We start from the raw sequence: 18,125 nt of genomic DNA on the forward strand, positions 1-18,125 counted from the left end.
AGCAAAACATTAAACAAACAAACAAACAAAATGTCTCACACACTGCAGGGCTTCAGTATCAACTCATTTTATATACCAAAGTAGTGACGGTTCAAGCAAGACTCGTACATTTTGGTGCATTAAATAAGTGGATATTGGAGCCGTGCAGTGTGCGAGCCCTGTATTTTTGTTTCATATGTTTGTTTCTGTGAAATAAAATCTGCTGTTGACTTTGTGTAAAAACAAAAAAATGAGAACAAATGAAGCCACATTTTTTGTTTTTGTTTTGTATTAAGTTGAGTTACAAAAGGAGAAACAGTAGAAAGACATGTTTGAACAATTAACTTTTTTTTTTCCCAAATTCCCAAATGGTATGACCTGTTTGATATAATGGACACCATCTAGTCCAAGACAGAAGATTTGAATAAGCATTAAATTTGTCAAGGTGTAGAATTCCCTTTATTTAATTTAATTGTACTATTGTAATCCCGCAAGGGAAATTCTTTTTTTCACTCACATTACACACAGGCACACACACACCACTACTAGTCCACATCATACTTTCTTGGTCCGAGTGGGACTTAACCGGCCACCTTCAAGTCCCCAAGCCAAGTCCCTACGGACTGAGCTATTGCCGCTCCATTATATGTCTTGAAATTGTGCACTCTCTCAAACACATGGTTGTAATTGTTCCTACTTTATTTCAGGTAACATAAAACCCCAGCTTAAAACATAACAAAGCATTTAGAGGTTATAACATTTCCCCACTTTTTGTCTCTCTCTCAGTGCTCAACCACCCGTGCCAGACGAACAATGGCGGCTGCAGCAACCTGTGCCTCCTCTCTCCAGGAGGAGGATACAAGTGTGCCTGTCCCACCAACTTCTACCTGGCCAGTGATCAACGCACCTGCATGTCCAACTGTACAGCCAGCCAGGTAAACAGGCCATGCAAACATCCCCATCAATGCGAATACGACTGAATGACTCCTGTTGATAAGTGGATTTTCATCTCTCCGTGTCTTGTTTGGTGAACTGCTTACGCCTGTTGATTGTCTATTGACAGCTGGCTGTCTGCCCAGTGCTACAGTAGCGAGCTCCTGCTTTTGTTAACAGCGTTAAAGCAGAGGAGCTCTGGTGTTATGCCCCATCATTAATCTGTCTAAGTGATCAATTTCCCTCTTCCTGCTGTAGTTTGTGTGCAAGAACGACAAGTGCATTCCTTTCTGGTGGAAATGTGACACGGAGGACGACTGCGGTGACCGGTCGGACGAGCCGGCAGACTGCCGTGAGTGTTTGAGAAAGATAATAATAAGATCATGTGTCCAATTCATGTAACCTACATGTACAGAATTTATTTTTGAAATTTAAGTTTAGTGTTATCCTGACAAACTGTTACTCTTATTTTTTTAACGACAGCTGAGTTCAAATGCAGGCCGGGGCAGTTTCAGTGTGGCACAGGCATCTGCACCAACCCTGCCTACATCTGCGATGGAGACAATGACTGCCAGGACAACTCCGATGAGGCCAACTGCGGTATGTCTCCTTATAAAGGGACAGTTCATTACAAAATCAATAGTACATCTTACCTGAAGTGCTACGTATCCATTTAGATTGTTTAGTGTCTGTTGCTGAGCTTTGGAGATATCGGCTGGAGAGTGTTTTTCGAGTATTTTTTATTTTGGGCTGGACTGTTCCTTTTTCAATCTAGTTCATCCCCAAATAATCATCTCACGCATTTAATAATTTGCGTCCTACTTGCGTCTTTTTTACTTCTTGTATACCCCCATCACCATTTTGTTATTCATGAAATGAAGCATTAAATCTGTTACTTGTTTCTTTGTTTCTCTGCATGTGTAACTGCACAACAGATATTCACGTATGCCTGCCCAGCCAGTTCAAATGTTCCCACCCAAGCCGCTGCATCCCAGGCATCTTCCGCTGTAACGGCCAGGACAACTGCGGAGAAGGAGAGGACGAGAAGGACTGCCGTGAGTAGAAGTGCCAGCTCTGATGTGCTCTTCTTGCACTTTGAGGTTTACTTTCAGAGAGTAACTATAAATCTTTCATTCCCTCCCATAGCTGAGGTCACGTGTGCGCCCACCCAGTTCCAGTGTGCCATCACCAAACGCTGCATACCTCGTGTCTGGGTGTGTGACCGCGATAATGACTGTGTGGACGGCTCAGATGAACCTGCCAACTGCAGTAAGACCATTTTACTTTGCTTTGTTTTGTTTTGCTTTTTTCTGAGTCATCCTCATAGGTACTTTAATGTAACCATCCCCTGAATGTTTCCCTCTCCAGCCCAGATGACTTGTGGCGTGGACGAGTTCCGCTGCAAAGACTCTGGACGCTGCATCCCAGCTCGCTGGAAGTGTGATGGCGAGGACGACTGTGGCGATGCGTCAGATGAACCAAAAGAGGAGTGTGGTAAGAATAATCGAGACATTTGTGGCACTGATGTTAGGATGTAGTTCTTTCTGTTTTTATTTTATTGACAGTAATGTCTTCTTTCATTTGTACAGCTGAGAGGACATGTGAGCCGTACCAGTTCAGGTGTAAGAACAACCGCTGCGTGCCGGGCCGCTGGCAGTGCGACTACGACAACGACTGTGGGGACAACTCGGACGAAGACAAGTGCAGTAGGTGTCACTTTCAGCTCGGAGACAATACCTTCACACTGTCAACATCTGTTGTCTCACCTCGTCCAGTGTCACTTACACTCATGCTCTTTCCTTGTCCACTGGTAACATACTTACTTTGCACCTTAAATACTAAGTCACTTGTTCAGCACTAACATCCGTTCACTGTCATTTCTGATGCATCTCACCTCATCTGATGTTCGTTTCATTTCATACTGTCCTGTTGGCATGAGCCAGAGGTAAGTAACTCCACCTTCATATGCAAACTGCTCCCATTTTCCGTGTCACCTCTCTGCTGTGTGTCCACTCTCATGCTCGTGTCCGACTGTGATCCCCACCCACCTGCGAGTCTGCAAGCTGAGCTCTGAATACATTCATTGTTGTACTGTTTCCCTTTTGCCACTAGATGCCACTGCATGAGACTAATTTTGATTACTTACCACAGATATAACACACAAACATATATAAAACACATAATAAAATACATCAAAATAAAATTGAGACTTATTGAACAGCTTCCTGCAGTCATCTTCTGTGGTTGTTTCCTTGTCCTGTGTCCTTGTCCTGCTGAAGGCTAAAAGAACCATGTAGCTCACTGTTAACTGGACTTGTTGTAACTGACATGAACCTCGTCTGTCTTCTCCCGCAGTGCCTCGACAATGTTCAGAAAGTGAGTTTGCCTGCACAAACGGTCGCTGTATTGCTGGGAGGTGGAAGTGCGATGGAGACCATGACTGTGCTGATGGATCTGATGAGGTGTGGAAACTTAATATTTGGGTGTCCTTGAAATAAAATTTTGTATTGATTTTCAAAGAAAGTTAAATTGTATGTGTGTAGTATTACATTTTGAGTTTATAAGCTGATCCTCTGATGTTTCTTCAGCATGGATGTGATCTGAAGTGTGACAACGACCAGTTCCAGTGTAAGAACGGACACTGTATCCCAATCCGCTGGCGGTGTGATGCCGACCCTGACTGCATGGACGGCAGCGATGAGGAGAATTGTGGCAGTGCTGGTAAGTGTATGTTTGTGTCTGTAAATGCTGAATTTAATTGTCTTTACTACTATTGTATTATTATTGTCTTATGTTATTATAATGAGAAAGAAATATGTGACTACAAATGCTCACACAATTTGCCAGTTGTGCCAAAATACACAAAATGCAAAATGGCATTAAAAGAGGCATCATATTTCATGCGAACCACACCAGAAGTAAAAATCTCTAACTGTTTCTCCCTGGTCTCCTCAGCTGGGCGTCACTGCCCTGTGGATGAGTTCCAGTGTAACAACACTTTGTGTAAACCCCTCGCCTGGAAGTGTGACGGGGAGGACGACTGTGGGGACAACTCCGATGAGAATCCTGAAGAGTGCAGTGAGTGCAGCCTTGTGGATCACACACATGTTGAATGTCTGTCTGTCTTCATTTGTCCTGACCTATTTTGTGTCTGTTTTGTCTTCTTTATCTTGTCCCCTCTTAGGGAAGTTCCAGTGTCCTCCCACCAGAGCTTTCCGCTGCCAAAACGACCGTGTGTGTCTGCAAGTGTCAAAGAGGTGCGATGGTGTCAACAACTGCGGCGACAACTCTGATGAACTGAACTGCCGTGAGTTTTTGAGTCGTTCAAATCACTGTGAAATCACCTCCTTCCACAACTTTGATGAAGGAGATGCTGACCTGTGTTAATGTGTGTGTGTGTGTGTGTGTGTCTACAGAGACCCCTCCAGCTGTTCCCACATGTGAGAAGGACGAGTTCCTGTGTGCCAATAACAGATGCATCAGCTCCACTCTGCGCTGTAACTTCTTCAACGACTGCGAGGACTACGGCTCTGACGAGATCAACTGCAAGACAGGTGCCTCTTGTCAAAACTGATTTCTATATATTACAGCTAATCAGAGCACTGAGGTTTCAAATGTTTGAATCCACTGACTTGACTTATCTGTGTGCTCATGTTCAGACACCAAACTAAACGACTGCAGGAGTAACAGGACTCAGTGTGGTGATGGAGACGAGGCCCACTGTTTAACCAACGGCACAGACTCCTTCTGCTCCTGCAAACCAGGCTTCCAAAAGACCGGACACCGCACCTGTGGAGGTACACGCTCAAAAAACACTGCACCTGTCATGACAAGCTCACTTGGATGTTTACGCTTTGAAGGCGAGGATCTGGATTATAATATTTTTCTTATATCAAACATTGCCTGTCCTTTTTTCAGATAAGAATGAGTGCCTGCAGTTCGGAGTGTGTTCCCACATCTGCAACAACACCAAAGGCTCCTACAAATGCAGCTGCCACAAGTACTTCACCAGGATCAATGAGACCTGCAAGGCTGACAGTGAGGACCAGAGCTGCATCTGTTTTATACACAGCTCATCTTTTTTAAAACTCTGATAATAATCACACGCTTGTCTCTTTTCCTTCCAGACATGAACAGCAGTCGACAGATTCTCTACATAGCCGATGACAATGAAATCCGCAGCCTGGACCCTGGCATGCCTAACTGGCGCTATGAGCAGACCTTCCAGGGCGACGCCAGTGTGCGTATCGATGCGATGGACCTGCACATCAAGACCAACCGCATCTTTTGGACCAACTGGCACACAGGCCGTATCTCCTCCTACGAGCTTCCAGGACCGACAACGTCGTCAACCTCCTCGAACTCTCATCGCAACAAACGGCAGAGTGAGGGCAGGATCACAAACCTGCAGGTAATGCTGGTCAAACACAAACTCTATTGTACTATTACAAACACATGAACATCCTGTAAATGCCTCTCTGCTTGTATCCAGATCAAAGAGCTGAAGATGCCTCGTGGTATTGCTGTGGACTGGGTGGCTGGTAACCTGTACTGGACCGACTCTGGTCGAGATGTCATTGAAGTGGCTCAGATGTCAGGCCAGCATTGCAAGACGCTCATCTCTGGCATGATAGACGAGCCGTACGCCATCGTAGTGGATCCACAGAGAGGGTATGAAAGAGTGCAACAATCATATAACAATCCTTCAGCCTCTTTTTGTGTTTTAACCTTGGTCTAAAGACCTGCGATGATTAGGCAAATGTGTCCTTTTTGATGTATGAGAAAGTGAAAGGTGTTTTTACATGACATTTTTTGTGCAATTATAGGACAACTAAGCCTGGAGTTCACTGTCTGTCCGTCTGTTGTTCGTTCGTCTGTTTAACATTTGCTTCTTCGTCTGTAACTCCATGTTGATTTGTCCAAGCACAAATAACTAATGGGTTGCAGATATTTGAAAATGGTGGCTGAAATGAAATGCTGCAAGTATGTGACCAATCAGAAACGTTCAACGCTGCAAGCCCAAAGTTACATCCAGCCAATCAGAGACTTTCTGGGGCATAAGATAATGTTGAGTTTCTTCAAAAGTTCCTGGGCCGTGGGAAAGTTCCTTTGCTGGAGACGTGGCTATAGAACATATATGATTCTTGTCTGCTTTTTCTGCTGTTGTATGTTTTGTAATTGTGTGTTCCAACTCTGTGTTTCCCTTCAGTACCATGTATTGGGCAGACTGGGGGAACCATCCTAAAATTGAGACAGCTGCCATGGACGGCACTCTGAGACAAACTCTTGTTCATGAGAACATCCAGTGGCCCACAGGTCAGCACTGCATGCGATTTATCTTTACCATGATTTCTCCAGGGAAACTAAAGCATGCGTCTTTAACAGCAACTTCCTGCTTCGTGTTCCCAGCTAGACGCAGCCTTTGATTCTACAAGTTATCATGACTTTATCTGCTTCCTTTCTGTCTCTACAGGTTTGGCTGTGGACTACTTCAATGAGCGTCTTTACTGGGCGGATGCCAAACTCTCAGTGATTGGCAGCGTTCGTCTGGATGGTTCAGATCCTGTCACTTCTGTCTCCGGCATCAAAAACAGTTGAGTTCTTTCGACACTCAAAACTGTGTGAAACATGAAAAAAATCTGGCATTAACATGTTGCCTGTATATTTTTCTCATTTCCAGACCTGCTCCATCCATTCAGCATAGATATCTTTGAGGACTACATATATGGCGTCACTTATATCAATAACATTGTCTTCCGAGTCAACAAGTTTGGCAAAGGCCCCATGGAGAATCTCACCACAGGCATCAACCATGCTACTGACATAGTCCTCTACCACCGTTACAAGCAGCCAGAGAGTGAGTTCTTTTCTACACATCTATGCTGTATTATAATTTATATAATAAAAGATTGATACTGTGCGTCTGTGTATGGATGAAAAATTGCCACACTAAATATTGCAATTCTGTTCTGTATTGATTTTTCCCCCCACTGCTACTAAAAATCATAAAATGCATATAGGTCAAATAAAAGTTTGCATCTACTGAGAGAAAGTAAGGTGTTTTAAAGGTTGGCAGTTTTCTACATTTCATACAATTTTTCTTATTGGATGTTTTGTCTCTCTGCACCAGTGACCAACCCATGTGATAGGAAGAAGTGTGAGTGGCTGTGTCTGCTCAGCCCCAGTGGACCAGTGTGTACCTGCCCGAACAACTACGTGGCCGACAACGGCACATGCGTGGAGAGACCGGCCCCCACCCAGTCACCATTCTGTAAGTCTGCAGATACACTGCACTGATGTACACATACAGACCACATGCCCCCTTTTCACTTCATCAAACCTCTGGGTTGTTTAACATTCCCCCCCCCCCCCCCCCCCCCCCCCCCCCCCCACAGCTCCCCCCTCAGGGCCATGTGAAATTCAGTGTCAGAACGGTGGGAGCTGCTTCCTCAACGCCCGTCAGGTGGCCAAGTGTCGCTGCCAGCCCAGCTACACCGGAGAGAGATGTGAGATCAACCAATGCAGGGACTACTGCAAGAACGGAGGCACATGCACTGCTTCACATACAGGTAAGAGCACAACACACCCGCTCAGACTTTCATGATTATTCTTTCCTTACTTGGCAGTTAACCAAGAAGTTATTAAGTTAATATTTAGTTTCTTCCCTCGTCATATGACGATATGTATTACTAGGTCTCTGTGGTGTAAGTTTCTGTAGAAAAAAAAAGGTTAAATTACAAGTAAAATTGTGCATAAAATACATAATCCAATAAGGAACACAAGTTGTCAAGTTGCTTCAGCCAGTGTGTAAGCAATTGCAGTGTCATTCATATCTTCCATGTGTCCTAGGTGCTCCAACCTGCAGATGTCCAAAGGGCTTCACAGGGCCCAACTGTAACCGCCACACTTGCCAGGACTACTGCCTGAATGGAGGCAACTGCACGGTCAACATGGGCAACCAGCCGACCTGTAGCTGCCCGTCTGAGTACCAGGGAGACCAGTGCCAGTACAGTAAGTGTAAACACTGTCGGATGTTTTACTTTACTGTAGTCTTTAGATGATAAAACAATCTGTATGGGCTTCTTTAATATTTGGCCTTTTGTTGTTGTAATACTAAATTTCAAAACATACTTTATTTACAAAAAATGACACCTGTAAGATTGTCACAAAACAATTAAGTTAATTTTGATCTAGAAATGTTTTGGTGATCTAATCTTTGGGACAATGATTGAATCCTTTCTTTGCACTTCTCACTTGTCTTCAGGTAAATGTGAAGGTTACTGTCACAACGGTGGAACCTGCTTACAAACCTCTAACGGCACCAAACTCTGTCAGTGCCCCACTCAGTACATCGGACACCAGTGTGAGCTCGACAAATGTCAGTTCTGCGGAACAGGCAAGTGTTTGACGTCACCGTCAGGAGAGGTTTCCTGCAGGTAGGTACACTGGTGAACAACATGGGCTCTTCAAAGGTTACAATGATTGTGATACATGGCCAAAAATGTGTGGACATCAAAACATAGCAGGGAAATTCAAGATTATATTAATTATTTTTTTTCCATATGTGTTTGTGCGTAGCTGTCCCAACGGTCAGACCCAGCCCAGCTGCTTCACCTGTTTGGACTACTGCTCAAGCGGACAATGCTCAGTTGACACTCGCACACTGCTGCCTCAGTGCAAGTAAGTGATGAGACATACATTTATTTACCTACAGAGTGCATATCAATCCCCTTACTTACATGCTGCACATAAATAACAACTTTTATTTTTGCTTGTGTTCAGCAAAGTTGAACCACGATGAGCCAACACTTTTTTTTATGTATACATTTTTTTGCATATGTATTTACTGACTCTGTTTGTAATCCACAATCCAGGTTATGATTAGGCTGTCTTATGTTTTGTAGAAATTATTTATCAGCCCCAATGTTTAATAAAAATGTGAATTATCTAAATATATCTCACATCAACTGGGATTTTAAGCCTTGCATGTGACAAAATAGAAAAAAGAAAATAATCATAAATACACATTTATTGCTGATAAAAAGGCTTCGGACTTTCTTTCTCTCCATGACTATAATATTGTCTATGATACAGATTAGAAGAAAAAGCTTAAACAGATCAGTGAAGAAGACATGGAAAATCTTTCCTGTTGAATAAATGAGTTTTTTTATGCTTCTTTTGTCACCTACAGTTAGCACCGATCACTTGTTTTTATCTAGATAGTGAATCTGAAAACCAAAAAATCACAAACTTGGGAGTTGGGTCTGTTCTGTCTGTCCACTTAAGAATAAACTTGCAGTGATTATTGTAGTATCGGACCACTCCCATCTGCTGCAGAATCAAATCAAAAAGAGATGATTCCAACGATTCCTAGCGAAGGCTGGTCTCATGTATTCCTGCTCCTCAGAGTAGAAATTAGCATTTTACTATGTTCCCGCTTGATGGCAGACCAGAACAAAGTCCAGATGGAGCGGGAAGTGAGGAATGATTAAATAAGGAAGTTGGAATGACCACTTGCACACACACTTTTTCATATCTGGCTCATTGTGTGTCCAGGTGTCCTGTTGGATGGACGGGATACAGATGTGAAGTTGCAGCACCTACAGTCGATTCTTCTTCTTCCGGTGGAAGTAAGTCACACAGTTCAGAGAGTCTTGTCAGAGAAACATGCACTTTGATCCTGTTTGCTCACGTTGATTTTTGCTCACTCGCAGATACCGCCTCCATCGTCATCCCAGTGCTTCTGCTGCTGCTGCTGGCACTGCTGGTAGTCGGCGCCATCTTGTGGTACAAGAGGAGAATGCGCGGGTGAGTCCTGCTTTCAGACTCTTAAAGATCCAAACTCCCATTTTTCATCTGTTCCTCACACCTTTGCTATCTAGCTCTTCTTTCTCCTCTTAACCTTTGATAACCATCTATTTCCTGTCTCCCAGGTCTCTATGGCCGGGCAAATCTCGTTCTCAGTGCTCGCGGTAACTTCTCAGGGTTACATAATTCACCTGTTGACCCACAAATCCTGTCCCCTCCCTTCCCTAATATCCCGTCAGATTGATGCTTTCTGTCAGTCCATTTGTCCATTTCTGTCGGTCAGTGCAGAAATCTGTCCGTTTGTCCTTGCCTGCCATCTCCTGTTTGCCTCCCACGGGGTTTCCCACCCAGCAACACAGGGACCTCTTGACCTCTTATCTGAAGTAGCTTTGCTGGTGATGCGCAAACAATGGAGCTGTTTTCGTCCTCCATACCTTTCCTTGTTTACATGTGTAAATGTTAGGCTCACGCTCTGTGCTTGCATCGTAAAATATACAACTGTGCATCTATGAAAATGTTTATATGCTTGCAAACAGCCGAATATTTGCAATGTGAAAATCCAGCATTCTCCACAGCAGACATGCTGCAGTATATTCTCAGGGTCTGATCAAATGGCCTTTTGTCAAAAGCTCATTTGACAACCTTTTTTAATATATGTTGTCTTGAACGTGTGGATTGTATGTTGCTGGTTTCTGGGTTAAGTTATGATACTCTTCTAGCCACTGTGAATTGTTTGATTCACGGTTTCTCCCAAAAATAGTTAATTGATCTATTTTTTTTTTAACTAAGGATCAAAAATGTATTGCTTGGATGGTTAATCAATTTGTCAATCTCTGTCTGTCTGCAGTGCGAAGGGCTTCCAGCACCACCGAATGACAAACGGGGCCATGAATGTTGAGATTGGTAACCCTGCATATAAGATCTATGAAGGAGACCCTGATGATGACGCTGGGGAGCTCCTGGATTCAGACTTTGCTTTGGACCCAGACAAGGTAAAACAGCTAAATGTGCCTGTATATAAAAGGTCTGTTCACCCAAATCACAAAAAACACATCTCACTTACTCCTACTGTTTAGCCATGCAGATAGTTTTATGTGCTGTAATTTGAGCATTTTTAAAACTTTTGCCACTAACTCAGAACATGGAAGGAGGGGAATTTCATTTGTGTTGCCATTTCTTTGGTAGTGAGTAGTTCCAAGGAAGACTGTCCTCACAAGTTCTTATCAAGAATAACAAAAACATTGTTTTTGGAAAGACACACACACTGCTTTGACGCCAGTTTGTATTGAGGTGGAACAGACATCTCAGATTAGAATGAAGAAGAATGGGAGAAGATGAAATGAAGAAACCAAACTGAAGCTTATTAAAGGTATAATATGTAACATTCCTGCATTAAAATGTCAAAAATAATACTTACAGTATCCTCAATGTTTCCAGTAGGCTTGGGTGAAATCTGAAATTTTAAATCACGTTGATTGGAAGTAAGAAGAGTTTAATATGCTGTTCACTTCATTACTTCTGTGTTTGCAGCAACATATACAACAATTTAAATGATAAAATAATTTTTAAATTAGAATTTTTAAAGTTGAACTGAAGTGCAAAGAATTAATTGCAAACATAACAGAATAACCTAAAATATTATATGGTTATTATTATTATTATTGTCATATTATTGTCATTAAAGGACCAACCAGTTGAGAAATAACACTGTGCAGTTCCTCTCAGGTGAAGAATTGCACAGCTGTTGGATATTCGATATTGTGAAAAATACTGCATAAGACAGCAAATATCGTGATATTCGATTATATCGAATATCGACCCGAGCCTAGTTTCCAACAATGTTCAAACGCAGAGAAATCAATAATTTTGTTTAAGGCCACAGTATGTTTAATTTGGTTGCCTGTCGCTTCAACTTCCGAGAGAAACGTTCATACTTTAACAATCACCATTGTTGATGAAAATCTATTTAGTGACTCTAGCAGATGAGGTAAACAATGAAAGAAAACAACTCCCATAATCCTACTTTGTTTTGATTGTGAGACCTCTACTGGCACAAAATACACGCTGTGCGGTTAAATCAATAAAATAAAATAAAGGAGACACAAAGAAACGAACAATGAGTTGCAGTGAGGCCTTTGAAGGTGGAGGACTTTTGAAGCCTCGTCACTGGAGCAGTTCATTGAGGCTTGGATTTATTAAACAACATTAAACAAAGAACCAGAACAGACGGGCACGAAGTAAAAAAAAACAAACAGCAAATCAACAATCTGCAAAATTTGTAAACTGTCATTTTATTGTTCTGTTCTGTACACGTGACATCAACTGCATGTCTGTCCATCCTGGGAGAGGGATCCCTCCTCTGTGGCTCTTCCTGGGGTTTCTTCCATCTTTTTTTCCCCTGTAGTAAGGGCTTTTTTTTTCAATATGGCTTTTTTCCTCACTCGAATTAAGGCTTTAAGGACAGAAGATGTCATTAAGCCCACTGAGGCAATGTGATTGTGATTTTGGGGTACATAAATAAAACTGATTTGATTTGGAAGGTTCCAGTCATGAGAGGGAAAATGTGTTGTCTTATAAGAAAGAATGTGTTTTTTATAGTTGGTGTGAACTGACCTTTTTTTAAAGCACAGCAGCAGTAAATGTTACTTTCACATTTAGAGAACCTCTGCCCTTCTCAGGCCCTTTAAGTCACCATGTAATTTTCTTTTTCTCCACAGCCCACCAACTTCACCAACCCAGTGTATGCCACCCTGTACATGGGCGCCCACAACAGCCGCAACTCTCTCGCCAGCACGGATGAAAAGAAGGAGCTTCTCTCCCAGGGCGACGAGGACATGAGCGACCCGCTGGCGTAGAGCTCGGCGTGGATTGAACTCTGCCAACAACACTGCCCTGCCATGCCCGACCCAGTGCTGAGCCGGCGAGCTCTCTCATCTTATGCCTTTACCAACTGAAAAGAAAAGCAACAAAAAAAAGCGAGAACACTGTATAAAATGTATAAAATGAAGGACTACTTTTTTAAGTGATTGCAGTATTATATTTTGTTCTTTCAAAAAATCTGGTGACAAAAAAGGAACCATTTTATAGACATTTATTCAGTTCTTCTTTTTAATTTTGCTCACCTCCTCCTCCTCACAACTCTCCCTCCCCTCTCACGCATATAGCCACTACCTCTGTGCAAATGTAAAAGATAAGAGAGATGCGAATGGCAGTGGAACAATTTTTATTTTTTATTTTTGTATGAATTGTATAGGGGAAAAAAAAAGAATATTGTTCCATCCTAGAAAACGTTGCCAAGTCTTTGTTGTTCATGAACGAGAGGAGAAGTGTCAGTGCTCACTATGAATGCTTCCTGGATGCTGGTTCGGCTCAGTCTTTCACGTGATGTGTATATGTATGTTTGCTGCTGGAGGTCTGAAGAGGGACCGAGGCTGGGAGAGAAGTTGTTATACTGCACATGTACACATGGAGGACTCGGCATCGCAGACAGTGTCTGTTCTGTTGTCTCAAAAGAACTACATTCAAGTGATTGTCTTTTACCTCCTTGCACAGACTAAAGTTATATATTTGCATATATATAAACCTATTAACAAAGTGTCTTGAAAATATACCCAGGAATACAAACATCAGTAACAAATAGCAGTCTGTACTTTTTAACAGTTTTTTTTTTTTTTTTAAGTCATTGTATAATACTCTGTCAGCAATGAATGAGTCAGTGGCAGTGTGTGAGTGCGCTGGATGAAGATGATTGTAATAAAGTCCACATTCCAGGATGAAAAGTCTGGGATGGATATATCCGTGGCCTTGGTTTAGCCTACTGCAGGACACTCTGGACAGGACAGGAGCTGGATTTTTGCTCCGTAACTGTTCTAGAAAGTTCTTTTTGGGAGTGACGGCAAGCTTCTGTGAATTTTTCCGGTCATCACTGAGAAACAATCTAGCTGAGAATGGTTGCGTTTTAGCTTTTGTTCCATGTCTTCTGATTGTAAATGTACTTTCAGGAAAGGCCAGGGAAGACCGTTTGATGGTACGTACTTCTGTGGGAGAATTTTCCTTTTTTTTTTCTTTTCTTTTCTTTTTTTTTTTTTTTAATTGTATGTAATTACATGGACATGTAATTTAGGTTAAAGCTCATTGTTAAGTGCATTCCCAGGAAGGGAGACTGATCAGCTTCCTGATAAGCATTCCTTTGTTAATTCCTTTGCCTTGCTGCTAACGCTAACCATCTGTCTGTCTGTCAAACTGGATTTTAGTCTTCAAAGTGTTGCTCTCTTTGTGTCTCACTGCTCACCACGCTGCTTTTAACTGAGCTTATCAGCCATATCACTCTGCATGGTGCTCTCTCTCTCACACACACACACACATACACACACCCATCCTAGAGGAAACTCTCTGGCTTCGCCCCTCACTTGTTAACAGTATTCATCACTTTTGTTTTCTTTTTTTTTTATTTACATCCTGCTCTGTTAGATTTTCACCTGACCATGTAAATTAGAATAATCATTTTTCAGTTGGAGAATTTTCTTTTTGGTGGCAAAAAACCCACATGGATATTTGTGGTTCTGATTGTTTTGTTATGATTCTATTTCTTTTTGATATAAGAAATTAAATGGATTTTTATAGTAGAAATGTACAGAGGCTCTGTCAGTCATTTGGAGAGATGGAGAGGAATCGCTATTTCTTCCTGGAGTGCATCAGAAATTGACATCAAGTATCCGTAAAGAAACAGTTAAGAAATAAAACATTAACATGATGTAGTAAACGCGTGTTTTGAATGTTGCTTCATCAAAGAAAGACCTGCCCTGTGTTTGTAATGACACTCTTTGGTCTTGTAGCTTCATAATTCATCTTATTTATTAAACAGGAAGTTTCATCTTTCAGTCAACAGACAATATCATTGATCACTTTGTCTAAAAAGTAAATTTCTTGATTTGAATGTACATTAATATAAAGAATAGTGTCTCATACAATGTTATGCCAAATTAAGTAGTGTAAAGAGCTCCCTTTGTGCCAATGTAAGTTTTAAAACAGCTGTTAGGAGGAATCGCATTATCTCTATTAAAAAAAAAAAAAAAGCTTCAAACATAAGCCCTCATAGGAATGGAAACGTCCTTCATCCATCACCACATCTATAGCAGGACAATGTCATCTTGGCCCCTTAAACAGCAGTCCATCTGGAATCTTCTTCATACATATGTCACCTCCCAGATGATGGGAAGTGTCGTCAAAGCGTATAACATTCAGTTTGTTAAAGACCTACTTGGACAAGTCATGAGCTTTAAGACGAGAAGTTAATAAAAGAGAAACCTCTACAATCATTATTCCCCTTACCTTTTAGTTGCTGTTTGCCTGTAAAGATGGAAATCTCAACTGTTGCATATTGTTGTCAGTAGGGATGCACGATAATATCAGTCATCGGCTAATAAAGGCTTGAAAATGAAATATCGGCATCGGCCCAAAGTGAACATTTCTGCCAAGAAGATGACGCTTTCATTAAGCAAAAGTGATGCGAACTGTTGATTGAGTAGTTTTCTTATTTAGACCTATGAATGTATACATTTTGAAAAGCATTGTATGTCTATAAGAGTAGGAGTTGGATATTCTTTGCATTTAAATAAGAAGAAAAATGTGCATATATCGGTATCACAATCAGCAATCGGCCAAAATGAGTTGGAAGTTCTCGGATATGAGCAAAAATCCAATATCGTGCATCCCTAGTTGTCAGTATTATAAGGCTAATGTTGTAGTACAAGGCGATAAAAAATACAATCTTTAACAAATGAAAGATGTAAAATAAACAAATTATGGCTGACTCATGAGAAATAACACTGTTTACACACACAAAAAAGGCACTTCTTAAGCAAAACATGAGACATTCAAGGAATTTTGGTTTGGCTAGCTCGTCCAAAAAAAAAAAACAGTAGAATCTTTCAATAGAGTCTTTCCTCTCAGATACATGCGATTGCTAACAAACAAACTGTCAATAATAAGTCTTGATTGCATGTATTGACTTGGCTTAATGTTAGGAAACAGTCCCCAAATGTCTCATTATAATATGTTATGTGGAGGAAGGCTTTGCAAGTGTCTTCAAGGCAAACATCCCAGCAGCAGTGTTGGCATCTTCCCTTGGCTGTCTCCCAGTCCAAGTCCTGCAACGTCTGCATAATCTGAGGAAATTAACGGTTTGGGGAATAAGATCCACAGGTTGGCAGGCACTTGCTTCCAGTCCTCGATTCACCTCACCTGTCTTGTAGTTGTCCTCCAGTTGGTCTCAACGGCAACAGAGCAAGAGAAAGTCTTGTGTTTGCAGTGAGACAGGAGTGACCCATTGTGCTTCTGTAATGACGCCTGCTCACTTAAAAGTGGCTGTAAAAGGGCCTCCATAAATAAATAAATTACCCAGCTAAAACAAGGGCTCTGTCCTGTCCCTCTCTTTCAGTCTTTGTGATCTGCAGCCTCAGGGTTGAGACAGACCATCGGGACACAGGGAGGAAGGTTATAGTGGGGAGGGGAGAAGTATAAGTGACGAGTAAGTGGTTTAGGGTCTCTTCCAACCGCTCCGGATCAACGCGTCAGCTCGCAGGAAAGGCTGGTTTCGGAGATCTGTGAGTAGGCATGGAGAGAGGGGTGAGGGACAGGGGGGGACACACATGTTAGAGGACCCAGAGGTCAATCTGTAAAACTTGCTTCTACTTACTTTTGCAGTGCTAAGAGTGTTTTTAAGCCATAAATGTGGAGGACATACATCCAGTTACCACTTTATTAGGTACACCTACTAAGCTGGTGTGCTTCTATTATTTTGTCCACCTTATCATATCAATGAGCGGAGGCTAAATAACAGAAACACCTCCCGGTATGATGCAGTACAATTCAACAGCAACACAAACTACTGAACATCCTCCAAAATTATCAACAAAAACTGAACATGATGCACTTTTATAACTCTCAATGTTGGGTTCACTTATTAACCATTAACTAGTTTCTTCTTAGCATGCATATTAGTAGCTTATTGGCTGTTTATTAGTCATTATAAAGCACTTGTTAATTCTTTATTCTGCTTGGCCATACTCTACAATTACTAAGTCAATAACTTCGCATATTTCCTTAATAACCTCCTACTTACCTACAGTACCTCCTAGTGCATATTGATAACAAGTAAGGAAGTTGTTGTACATGAATTTCGCTGTATGAGCCGAGTCTTTTTAGGCAAGTCTAGCCACTCAACAGCCATCTTGGCATCTTGACCCCGGGCAGTTATTTCAGGCCCATATCTAAATGAATGGGCAGAGAGCCATTACTGCATTTTCAATGGTCAACAGGACATAAAAACTGCATGTACAGAATATCCAGTCGAATCTGATAAAAGCCACTTAAAAAGTTTGGTGACTGTAGTCGAATAAAGCCCCATCATTATTGCAGTGGAATAAGGGAGGTCCTCTTTGCCTTTAGAGAAGCTTTGATATAAAATATGCAAAACCCACAAAAACTTTGCGTTTTATTGAGGGTTTCTCCTTTCATTGAATGTACTGTTTACCCGGCTGTAACAACAATACTCACACAGATGTATGTGTATATTGTTCAGCCTATATTATCTTTAAAACCATATTCATCACCTGCAATTGGAATAAGAAGTGCATGTCTATTTTTTTGTGTTTTTCTTTTGTTTCTTTTTTTTTAGCCTCGAAGAGAGACATTGGGTATTTCTATATACGTTCTGTATTTTGTTTTTCTGTGTATTGTGTACACTTGTTCCTATAACTTGAAAATTGGAGGGAAAAAAATCTGACTATATAAAATTCTTTGTGTTGCTTCTCTCCTCTCTTATAACGTATCTGGTTTAGGCCGCATAAGGTGGTTGTACCACAAAAATAGCCATTTGCTTTTAACACTTAAAAGTCCCATATTGTAGAAAGTGAGAATTCCTTTGTTTTCTTATTGTAAAGCAGGTCTAGGTGCTGTGTAATCACCATGTAAGTATCAAAACACTCAATCAATGCAGAAATGCAAACATCCTGTATTCAGACATTGTGCCTTTAAATGAGCCGTCAGTCCTTCTGTAAGGTTGTGATGTCACAACAATACAGTAACCATCCATCAGCAAAAACACCGGCCGAGCTGATGCAGAACCATAGTCAGCATAGCCTGCTCAGGCCTGTGAGAGCTGACCAATCAGAGCAATCTAGGCCTTAAAGAGACAGGCACTAAAACGTAATATTCAGACACAGGGTGAATAGAGGTACTGCAGCAATGAACAGTATGTGACGAATAATGTGTATTTTGAATATTAAAGCATTTAAACATTATCTAGCAGACACCCAAAATAAAAATATGAACCTGAAAATGAGCATAATATGGGACCTTTAATAAATACGGTTTATTCCTGTGTAACAAAACATAAAAGTGTT

The 18,125-nt window shown here is 41.5% G+C and overlaps 2 protein-coding genes across 3 annotated transcripts in view; one reads left to right on the forward strand and one right to left on the reverse strand.

Annotated features, from left to right (window-relative positions):
• The window catches only part of lrp1ab (low density lipoprotein receptor-related protein 1Ab), a 90,192-nt gene extending 75,839 nt beyond the window's left edge, over nt 1-14,353 (forward strand). The window contains exons 62-89 of the mRNA XM_073469537.1: nt 766-914; nt 1,171-1,264; nt 1,396-1,512; nt 1,848-1,967; nt 2,059-2,181; nt 2,281-2,406; nt 2,502-2,618; nt 3,268-3,374; nt 3,501-3,633; nt 3,868-3,990; nt 4,097-4,219; nt 4,329-4,466; nt 4,572-4,709; nt 4,831-4,950; nt 5,040-5,323; nt 5,405-5,583; nt 6,122-6,228; nt 6,386-6,505; nt 6,593-6,769; nt 7,043-7,183; nt 7,308-7,481; nt 7,762-7,923; nt 8,177-8,348; nt 8,491-8,592; nt 9,469-9,542; nt 9,627-9,720; nt 10,568-10,712; nt 12,438-14,353. Coding sequence (XP_073325638.1) covers nt 766-914; nt 1,171-1,264; nt 1,396-1,512; nt 1,848-1,967; nt 2,059-2,181; nt 2,281-2,406; nt 2,502-2,618; nt 3,268-3,374; nt 3,501-3,633; nt 3,868-3,990; nt 4,097-4,219; nt 4,329-4,466; nt 4,572-4,709; nt 4,831-4,950; nt 5,040-5,323; nt 5,405-5,583; nt 6,122-6,228; nt 6,386-6,505; nt 6,593-6,769; nt 7,043-7,183; nt 7,308-7,481; nt 7,762-7,923; nt 8,177-8,348; nt 8,491-8,592; nt 9,469-9,542; nt 9,627-9,720; nt 10,568-10,712; nt 12,438-12,575 — 3,797 coding nt within the window. The 3' untranslated portion in view covers nt 12,576-14,353. The remainder of the gene's footprint in view (nt 1-765; nt 915-1,170; nt 1,265-1,395; nt 1,513-1,847; nt 1,968-2,058; nt 2,182-2,280; nt 2,407-2,501; nt 2,619-3,267; nt 3,375-3,500; nt 3,634-3,867; nt 3,991-4,096; nt 4,220-4,328; nt 4,467-4,571; nt 4,710-4,830; nt 4,951-5,039; nt 5,324-5,404; nt 5,584-6,121; nt 6,229-6,385; nt 6,506-6,592; nt 6,770-7,042; nt 7,184-7,307; nt 7,482-7,761; nt 7,924-8,176; nt 8,349-8,490; nt 8,593-9,468; nt 9,543-9,626; nt 9,721-10,567; nt 10,713-12,437) is intronic.
• A 203-nt stretch (nt 14,354-14,556) lies between these two features.
• fmnl3 (formin-like 3) overlaps nt 14,557-18,125 on the reverse strand; it is a 38,144-nt gene continuing 34,575 nt past the window's right edge. For both annotated transcript variants that reach the window (XM_073469540.1, XM_073469538.1), the window contains one exon: nt 14,557-16,323. The gene's annotated coding sequence lies outside the window, so the exon portion shown is untranslated. The remainder of the gene's footprint in view (nt 16,324-18,125) is intronic.

The sequence above is a fragment of the Pagrus major genome, chromosome 7 (assembly GCF_040436345.1).
Source record: "Pagrus major chromosome 7, Pma_NU_1.0".
Classification (NCBI taxonomy): domain Eukaryota; kingdom Metazoa; phylum Chordata; class Actinopteri; order Spariformes; family Sparidae; genus Pagrus; species Pagrus major.